The following is a 10,247-nucleotide window of genomic DNA, read 5'->3' as shown; positions in this document are numbered from 1 at the left end:
CCTGTTGGCCTGGGCGTTCCGGGGGGCCCCGCCGCCATGGATGGATGGTCCAGGGGTCCCGCAGCTTAGGGGCTGCTTGGCCCGCTGGCAGCTTGCCCCCGGCCACAGGAGATGCAGGCAGACTCCAGGAGAGAAAAAAAAGGATCAGGCCCCTTTTTGGTTTTTTTCCTCAGCAGAGCCTGCCTGCCTGAGTTGTCGCTGGGTTGCACAGCCCCTGAGCTCTGCCGCAGCGGGCATCCCCCTCGGACTGCCCAGGTGGGGTGCTAGTGGGCGGGTGCTGCCCAGGAGCTCCACCACTGCAGAGGGAAGGACTGGGGCCCCCCACAGCTCAGGGATCGCCAGCAGCTCATTTCCCGGCCGTGGGAGAGGTGGGCAGGGTTTGGCAGGGGAAGGGGGAAGGAGATCAGGCCCCTCACTGCTTTTTGTCCTGGTGGAGCCTTCCCGCAGCAGCGGGGCAGGGTGGTGAGCTGACGGGGGCCTTCACTGTTCCGTCACAGTGATGGAAGTCCCTAGATTGAGATGGTCAAAACAATTAAAAACCCACCACTTAAAAACCCACCGTTTCAATTTAAGGAGAACTACACCTCTGGCATGTGTACAAGCAGCCTTGGAGTCCAGTCCTTTCTGTGCGTAACCCCGTGACTATTTGGTTAGAGGATTGTGTCCTACTCTTACAACTCTCTCCCTGACGGAAATGGTGCAGAGGCGTAGTTTAGTTCAGGGTTATTTTAGGGGAATGCAGTTCTGGTCACTCAGCAGGCCCTGATCTGGCACAGTTGTAATCTTTTGGAAGGTGCAGACTCACAGCTGCATCAATGCTGTCCATTACCTTTAGATGTGCAAATAATTTATCCACGTTAACCAGTCATGTCTATCACAGGCATTTCACCACCCTGCACTTAGAAATTCACCTCTGAGAATGAAACAATAGTTAACCTACGTAATCCAGCCTATGCATCTTTCTTTTTTTTTCCGAAAAAGATTTAATTGCTATCAATTTGTGTATACTGTACTGATAGCTTTAATGAAAGAGTTGTCATAGTCATGCGAATCTATTTCCCAGGATACTTCCACAGTCAGATAGTAGTAACTTTTTGGCCACTACTGACAGTCTGGATTTAGAAATAAGATTCTTTAGTGCATGGCCCCCAGAATCACCTGACCTACAGGATCCTTGCACTTGCTACTGCTTTTCAGTACAAGGAAACTTGGAAATCAGAGTGGAAACTGCTTCAACTATTGGTTTAGAACAGGGGTGCTCAAACTCTGGCCTGCAGGCCAAATATGGCCTATAGAGCCACTGCATCTGGCCCACACAGATCCCACTGGTTGGGGAATTTGTTGGCGAGGGACTGGTGGCCATTAATGTGACCACCTTCCCCTTGCCAAATTCCCAAATCCCAGGCCCCACATGCCTGGTCAGAGCCAGGCCATGCCCCCTTCCCCCAAACTGGGCTGGCTTGGGACTAGGCCATGCCTTCTCCCCTCTCCCCCCACAAGGCTGGGCCACAGCCCCTTTTCCTCCACAGGACTGGGTGGGGTTGAGCCGTGCCTCCTCCCTCATGGGGCCAAGCCATGCCCCCTTCACCCCTCAGCCAGGTAACATCCTCCCCACTACACCCTCCCAACCCAGTGAAGCCCCCTTCCCACCCTGCGTGGCTGGGCTGCCCCTTGTCCTCCTACACATGGCTGGATGATGACCCCCCCACGCCAGCCCTGGATGCTGGATCAAAATCACCATCTAGTCTGTGGTTTCATAGTTGATAGGGTTGGAAGGGACCTGAGCAGATCATCAAGTCTGACCCCTGCCAAGGCAGGAAAGAGTACTGGGGTCAAATGACCCCAGCAAGGTGTTCATCCAGCCTCCTTTTGAAGAGCCCCAGGGTAGGAGCGAGGACCACTTCCCTTGGAAGTTGGTTCCAGATCCGAGCCGCCCTGACAGTGAAGTAGCTCCTCTTGATGTCTAGTCTGAATCTACTCTGTCAACTTATGGCCATTGTTCCTTGTTACTCCTGGTAGTGCTCGGGGGAACAGGGACTCTCTCACAGCCTGCTGGTCCCCCTTGGCCAGTTTATAGATGGTCACCAGATCCCCTCTCAGCCTTTTCTTGTGGAGGCTGAATAGGTTCAGGTCCCTTAGCCTCTCCTTGTAGGGCCCTTCTTGCTGCCCCCTGACCATGCGAGCGGCCCTCCTCCGGACCTTCTTCATGCTGTCCACATCCCTCCTGAAGTGCGGTGCCCAGAACTGGACGCAGTACTCCAGCTGCAGCCTGACCAGTGTCACATAGAGGGGGAGGAGCACCTTCTTGGACCTGCTTGTGATGCATCTGTGGATGCATGACAGGGTACGGTTCGCCTTTCTGACCACATCTCCACATTGGTGGCCCATGTTCACTTTGGAATCAATAATGACTCCAAGATCCTTCTCTGCCTCTGTGCTGACTAGAAGGGAGTTCCTCAGCCTGTAGGTGTACTGCTGGTTCTTCTTCCTCAGGTGAAATACCTTGCACATGTCTGTATTGAAACCCATCCTGTTCTCATCCACCCATCCCTGTAACCTTTCCAGATCTAGTTGCAGCCTGTCCCTCTCCTCTAGCGTGCCCACTTCCCCCCACATCTTAGTGTCATCTGCAAATTTGAACAAGGTGCTATTCACCCCCTCGTCCAAGTCGCTGATGAAGATGTTGAACAGTGCGGGCCCGAGGACCGAGCCCTGGGGGACCCCACTGCCCACATCCCTCCAGGTCGAAAATTACCCATCCACCACTACTCCCTGGGTACGGCCCTCCAGCCAATTTGCAACCCATCTGTGTAGGCATCGACACCACAGTCACCTTATTTTTTAATGAGAATGGCGTGAGAGACCGTGTCAAAGGTCTTCCTAAAGTCCAGAAAGACTACGTCCACCGCGACACCTGTGTCCAAGGATTTTGTGACCTGGTCATAGAAGGCCACCAGGTTGGTCTGACAGGACCTGCCTGTAATGAACCCATGTTGGCTGCCCTTAAGCATAATCTCCCCTGCTGGCCCCTCGCCGATGTGCTCCTGGATAATTTTCTCAAAAAGCTTACCCAGGACCGAGGTAAGACTAATAGGTCTATAGTTTCCTGGGTCCTCCCTTTTTTGAAAATGGGGACTACACCGGCCCCCTTCCAGTCCTCTGGCACCACACCAGAGCACCACGAGTGCTCGTAAAGCTGTACCAGGGGTCCCGTAATGACTTCTGCCACTTCCCTCAGCACTCTGGGATGGAGATCGTCAGGACCTGCTGATTTGAACACGTCTGGTCCCACCAGAAGTTCCCTGACTAGGTCCTCGCTGACTCTGGGCCTGGCTATGCCTCCCTTGGGTCTGTCAGGGATCCCGGGGAGGGAGATGATTCGGTCCCTGCTCAGGAAAATGGAGGCAAAAAAATTGTTAAATAGGTTAGCTTTGCTGTCTGGGCTGAGCACCAGATCTCCAAGTGTGTCCTGCAGCGGCCCCACGTTACCCGGTACCTTCTTTTTACCCCCTATGTATTTAAAAAAGGACTTCTTGTTGTCTTTGATCCAGAGCGCTAGTAGTCCCAGTTCCATCTCCGCCTTGGCTTCCTAATAGCCCCACTACAATCTTGAGCAATGGAGGTATAATCCTCCTTGGTGATGGCCCCTCCCTTCCATTGGGTGTACGCCTCCTTTTTAGCTTTTAGGTTGGACCAAGCACTGCCCATTTGGCCTGCTGAGGAAAAAGGTTGAGCACGCCTGGCTTAAAGCCATTTCTTCTAGCCACATTACTGTTTCTGAAGTAGCCTCTCCCAGCCTTGTTGCTGTGTTTAGCAGTGCCTGTTGAGAGGCCAGCAGACTTTCTAATCTGAATCTGAAAACAGAAATTGGAAACACATTAATCAGCTTTATTTGGCTTCTAACGGAAACTTTCAGCCTTATTTTAAGCTGGCTATTCATGTTTCAATGCTGTAGGCACTAGTAAAGGAAAAAGGATTGCAGACCATGTTTCAAACCAAGGCAGAAAGTTTTTGTTTCCTTCCATCAAGATTTCACTATATTCAATAACACAGAAAAATGACACTCTCGTTTATCAGTTTTAAAACAACAGAGCATGGCTGTGACATGCATAAGGGCACTATTGCACTTGCTGTCATCAGCCTTTGCCATGCTTGGTGCTCTTGGGCTTTCCTAGAGTTGGCCTCAGGTGGCACAGATGCATTAACGGGCCAATACTTTAGTCTGGTGTTAAGGTGAAGTAGACTATTTGGGAATGTTTGTTTCATGAGCAAAAACTGCTTAGTCCATTAAAGCATGGAAAGTTTGGACCTGCAGTGAATTCTCATTTAACAGGAACGATTTTCTCACTTCAGGATGCTTACAACATGGCAGAACTCCAGATGTCTATTCAAACCAGCCCAGCCTATTCTTTCTATAAGAAGAAAGGGAAGCTGACAGAGCTGAAAAGCCCATTGAGCAGTGATGTGTCACCCAGCACAAAAGAGCAGCCAGAAGCACCTGCAACTACACAGAGCTCCTCCTTTGCCAGTGAAGACTTTGGTCGTTACCTATTGGATGTCGTTAGAGATGCCGACCAGCAGCCCCATGCTTTGCCCTGCGATTCCCTACAGGTATATTACACAGAGGGAGAGGGCTCAGTTGCCAGCAGTCTCAGTACCCCGGGTTCCTCTGGACTGGATGAGGACGCAGTGTATGATGACATCAAGGAGTGGGGACCCAAGTTTGAGAAACTTAGTGAGCTGTATTCGCATACAGAGGCAGATGATGTGTAGATGACTGTGTGCACTTCATTTAAAATCTTGAAAGCAATCATGAAGGGCTATTCAGTTGTTCATGCACTTGTTCTTTGCCATACTTTTATTCATTATGACATAGTCAATTCTTTTCTCTCTGACTCTTGTGGGATGTAATCCATATTCCCACCAAAGAGCCTTTATCTGAAGCTAGGAAATAGCAATGCAGGCTAATCTAGGGGGTAAATTCTGGACCTTTGGGCCATTTCCCTTTTGGGCCAGAAACCAAATGGAAAGAACAAAAGAAACTTTGGGGACCTTCTTAAAAATTAGTGATTGGTTTAGGAAGAAAACAGAATACAAAACATATTGCAGTCACATGAATAGTCTGTGGGTATTTTGGCAACTGTCTAGACAAAGCATGCATCTTGCCTTCTCTTCCTCAAGGAGTAAAGAAAAACGAGACTGTATACAATTTTATTCCTTACGCGTTCACTTGAGTGTGATGTCTTCACTAAGGTGGAATCCCTGGCTCCATGTATCTCAGTGAGCTTGCTTTTCTTCTCTTTGGTTTAAAACTTAGCAAAACTCCTTTCTGCTGCTGCTAAAAATGAGCCTGGACTTGACAAGACAACAGGAAATCAGCTACTTGCAGCTGACCTCTTCTCTTGGACTTCATTAAAAGAGGCAGGGTTCCCTCTCTGGGGGCTGGACTAGATGACCTCCTGAGGTCCCTTCCAACCCTAATTTTCGACAATTCTGTGATAAATACCCTAAAGATCAATTATTCAGGAATGCTGATAAATGCCAGAACCAGAAGCTTCAAGCTTCTAAAACAAGAGCTGATTTCTTTTGTGTAGTGCCCAAGAGCCAGAATTTAGGGCAAGCCTGAGTCATGTTGTTTGAATCCAGGTCCTGTGCCTCAAAGGACCATTGATCCATTATGGTGCAAAAACTATGAGTTGACCTATGTTTATAATTAAATGACAGCAGAGCCCCGGTGCCACGACTCCCGTGCAGGGAGTGAGCAGTGGTGGCAGTTGGGGTGGGCAGACCCCATTGCAGTCCCCTGCAGAGGGGGGGAATAACCCCCCTACTTGCCCCTCGCCACATAAGGGGGCCATGCTGGCCGGCTTCTGGCAGTGCTTCTGCCACTGTGGCAGCAAGGAAGGAGTGCCCAGCAGACCCTGACTTAGGTCTGTGGGATAGAGAGGGGGATTAAACCCCTTTCCTGGCCAGTTCACTTTAGGCTGCTGCCGCAGCTTGGCATATCTCCACTGCTGAAGCAGAGAGCATAGCCCAGAGAGCATGCTGGGATGTTGGAGGACTCTAGTTTAACTTTAACAAGGAAGTGGTCTGGGCATGAACACCACATGCCACTGGAGGCTGGGGCGGCACGGTGAGCTCCTGCAGGCGGCAGCAGTGCTGTTGGTGACAGGAGAGTGGCAGTGGCAGGCAGTGAGCTCCCACAGGCAGCCATGGCACTGTTGGCTGTGGGGGTGGGGGTGGCAAGCGCCGACCAGCAGTCAGTGACTACCCACAGATGCCGCTGGCAGCGTTGGCGATCGGGGACTGCCCGCAGATGCTGCTGGCGGTTGCAGCTGTGTGGTGAGCGGTGACTGCGTGGAGGTGCACCCGAGATTTGCAGGAGTACACCACCAATCTCGGGGTGCACATGTACCCATGTGCACCCCTTATGCATTGCCAATGGGTCTGGGACAGTTGTATAAACTGGTTTGATCTGAATCAGTTAAGTCTGATACTGCATTCAACCAGGGTTATTTATCTCAAACTGGTTCCAGCCATTTTGAAACTGGTTTATGTGCACTGAACTTAAGTTCTCTTACAGGTTTAAACCAGTTTATGATCACTTAAACTGGTTTATATGTAATGCTTGTCCCCAGCCTATGTGTTTGAAGCAGGCCCAGAAGGAAGAGGAGCAGCCAGCAGTGAGTGGGGAAAGGAGTGGTTGGAAGAGAAGAGCCTGCACCTATCTCCCCACGGCAGCCTACACTTACCTCCTCTCTCCCAGTGGCACCCTGCTAAGGCTAGTTGAGAATCACTGTCTTGCATGGCATCAGCTTCTCCTCAGAATGAGAAGCTTTGGATCCACTGTTTTCGACTCTGCTGTCATTTAATTATAAACACAGGTCAACTCATGCTACTTAGCCTGTGCGGCAAAACGCTGCTATCATTTACTCCAGTGCCAACTTACTGACTTGTGTGAAGCAGCAGGGTGTGGCAAGAGTGGCATTTTGCCTTTGATACCTGGAAATGGTGTAGACTTGCAAATCAAAGAGAAGAAAATGCTCTCAGTTAAAAGAAATGTGTCTCTTCTGTTTTGTGGGTCCAGAACTCATTACTCAGTGGAGTCAGAAACTATCCATCACGGGAAGGCAGATGGCTGAAGCCCTTTTTTGCATCCAGGCTAATTCAAACAGCCTAACTAACTTCCAGGGAAACAACTACCTAGCAGAATAAGAGAATTCCAGATATTGGCTGTGACAAAAAATAACCCAGCATAATAATTCTGAGGAATTTGGCAGTGCTTTGAAGAAAATGAAACCTCAGAGCAACTCGCAGTGGGTGGAACCTTTCCATCAGGAGTGGATGATATGTTGCAAATTGATCAATCCTTTTGAAACTCCTTCCTTTGGGTAGCTAGATTGCTATATTGCATTTTTGGCTAAATAATTAATATTTGAAACAGAGAACACTGTTCAAAGAAGATTCATTTCAATCTTCTTAAGTCTGCATTTGTATTTATTAACTACATTATAAATGCAAGACTAAAGTTAAGTTGAAGTGCAGCAACAGCACAGCTAGGAATGTTATTTTCTTTCCCTGGCCTTGAAAAGAAAACCTTGAATAAGGTTTGTAAGTGCTGCTAAGCTCATTCATTCTTTTTTCAGTAAATGAAGCATAAAACCATGAGATACAATGGTATCAGGAAAGGAAGAGAAATGAGGAATTAAGAAGCTGAAAATGGAGAAATGGAAGATCAGTCAGGGAAGGTGAAGAAGTGAACTAAGATGTCAGCATTAGTATCAGAGAGGTCCTTGAAACACCTTGGGAAAACTCAGTGTAACATTTTGAGAAGCACTTAAATGACAAACACTTGACTCCCATTTTCCAAAGCAACTTAGATCATTAGAATACGAGAGTTTCTGGAGTCACTGGGTCTGGACACACCACACATACAGCAGGATGCTTTGCACAGGTTTTGTGCACTAGTTCAGTGCTTCTCAAAATGGTGGTCTGCGGGCTGGTGCCGGTCCACGAACCACCAGTCTCCGGCCCGCAGCGAGTTGCCAGGAAAGAAATATATTTTCAGAAGCATAACGCTGATATGTCATAGCACCACAGCAGTTTGTACGTTCCAACACGCCAGGTGATGTCATGTCGTGCGAGATGAGGAAAGAGAAAGAAACAGCCGGTTGCACATTTGCGTAGGGCTGTTACATGCAGTTGCTGCCACAGGCTGAACCGGGCACCGGTCCCTGGCCCACTGGGAAAAAAAATTGCTGGTCCACCACATCGGATAGTTTGAGAAGCACTGCGCTAGTGGAAGCTACGTAGGGACGACACTGGGCTATTCTAGGGTAGCTGCTCAGCAGGTGACTGTACAGTGTCTTACCACAAACTGGTGAGGGGATATTTTACAACTTTCCTGAAAACAAATTTAAAGTTGTACTTTGCTATGAGAGAAATGTTGGTTTAATAGTGTTGCATTGTAAACAAGCCAGGTATGCTGGGTTCTGTCTTATGACTGTAGCAGTTACAAACGTCTTATGAGAAATGGAGCTAGCCATTACCCCTGTCCTCTTCCAAGAGCAATAGAAGCTTCCCTGTGTGCCTGCTGCCTTCTCCCGATCCCTGCTGTTATGGTATGCTGTCATTCTGGTTGTTTTCAATCTAATTTAGGCTGTAAGCTCCTTGGGGCAAGAACTGTGTCTTTTTATTTGCTTGCAAAGGGCCATCACATCTATGGCACTATACAAATAATAAATAATGTTGTATATATGACATGCACTGGTTATATATATCTCTGTGTTGTTAAAATGTGTGGTCTTCATTCTAGAATGATGATTCTTCCCAAGCTCTCATAGCCTCCTGTCACAAAAGCTAAGTGCAGACACTTGGGAATGCTGGAAGCTAGACTGTGTTAAAAATGGCCACCTAATCCAAGGTAGATCAGGATGGGGGTTGGGAGGATGGGGGGTAAGCAAGCTGGGGTGGGGGGGCAGGGACTGAAGGTCCTTAGCAGCAATTGGGGGGATAGGAGGGGCAGCATCTGTGGGGGGACAGGGGGTGAGGTAGGATTCATGGGAGTGAGTGGGAGGTTAGGAGCACAGGTGGCATTTGTGGGGGGATCAGGGGAGCAGACGATCTGCAGGAACCTATACCCCACCCCCCATCCCTCCCTCTTCTGATACTTACTTGCTCAGCTCCCAGCAGCGGCAAATGCCGATAAATCTGACACCCGGAGTGGCTTGTGAGTGGGGAGGGGGCGCTAAAAGTATCCCAGTGCCAGGGGATAGGCACAAAAAACACAGTCTTGGTACTGGAGCCAGCAGCAAGGATTTCCCCACCCTAGGGCTATATAGGTAATTGAAGTTCCATGCACTGGTTTAACCTAGATTAAGTTTGGGCGTACATTAATCCAGGTCTATTTTTGACTGAGTTCTGCCATTTTTAGACTGCTCTATGTGCACAGAACTTCTGTACTGTTATGGGTTTAGATTGATTTCTGATCACTGAGACTAGGTCTATGTGTAAGGGTGAACTAAGTTAGATCAGGGTGCCATTTTTACCCTGATCCAACCTCCACCTCCCCCCCTGAATGTCTGCACTTAGTTAACTGCCCACAGATGTCAGTATAGTTCCTGCAGGACTATACTAACCCCATTGAGCACATTTACTATATAGTAACTACCAGCCTTTTTGTTGAAACTATTGGACTTTGCACAGTAAACTACAATATTCACTAGGTCATAGTGAGTACAACTTAACAGCCCAGTAGTGAGGTCACTATCAGGAGACTCCTTGGGGTCCAAGTCCATGAATCAGAACATTAAAAATCTAAATTAAAAAATATTTCTGTTTCTAAGCAGGCATGAAATGCAGAGCTCCCTCTAACTCAAGCTCAGATAATCTACTGCTACAAACCTGTTTGAAGATGATGCATAAATAGGGCAAATGTAATTTAAAACAGGAAAAGAATTAAGTCATTCAGCTTAAGTTTCTACACATATAGTGTTTTAAAAGAAAAACTAGTTTCTTCACTAAACTTACTTAGATAAAATATCAATAGTTAAAAGTTGAATATTCTACGTTGTCTAACAGTAAACATAAGCCCCGTAAGTTCACTGGCAAATTTGCCTTGTTTACTTGTTTCCAGCTCTGACTGCAATTCACGTGAATGATATGTATCGTTTTACATCCAGAACACATGGCACAAAGACTTTTTATGACAACAGTAATTAATCCTCAGAGGAGCTGCACTGACCCAG

At 48.2% G+C, this 10,247-nt stretch overlaps 1 protein-coding gene across 6 annotated transcripts in view; it reads left to right on the top strand.

Annotated features, from left to right (window-relative positions):
* Nucleotides 1-8,904, top strand: part of LOC102382780 (neural-cadherin-like) — a 123,102-nt gene extending 114,198 nt beyond the window's left edge. For 5 of the 6 annotated variants that reach the window (XM_025216626.1, XM_025216631.1, XM_025216619.1 and 2 more), the window contains one exon: nucleotides 4,354-8,904. In XM_025216626.1, coding sequence (XP_025072411.1) covers nucleotides 4,354-4,773 — 420 coding nt within the window. In that variant the 3' untranslated portion in view covers nucleotides 4,774-8,904. The remainder of the gene's footprint in view (nucleotides 1-4,353) is intronic. The other variant, XM_025216638.1, reaches the window with a different exon arrangement.
* Nucleotides 8,905-10,247: the final 1,343 nt, after the last annotated feature.

This window comes from Alligator sinensis, unplaced genomic scaffold (genome assembly GCF_000455745.1).
Source record: "Alligator sinensis unplaced genomic scaffold, ASM45574v1 scaffold170_1, whole genome shotgun sequence".
Taxonomy (NCBI): domain Eukaryota; kingdom Metazoa; phylum Chordata; order Crocodylia; family Alligatoridae; genus Alligator; species Alligator sinensis.
The sequence above is the reverse complement of the archived record's forward strand: the minus strand, read 5'-3'. Positions and strand labels throughout refer to the sequence as shown.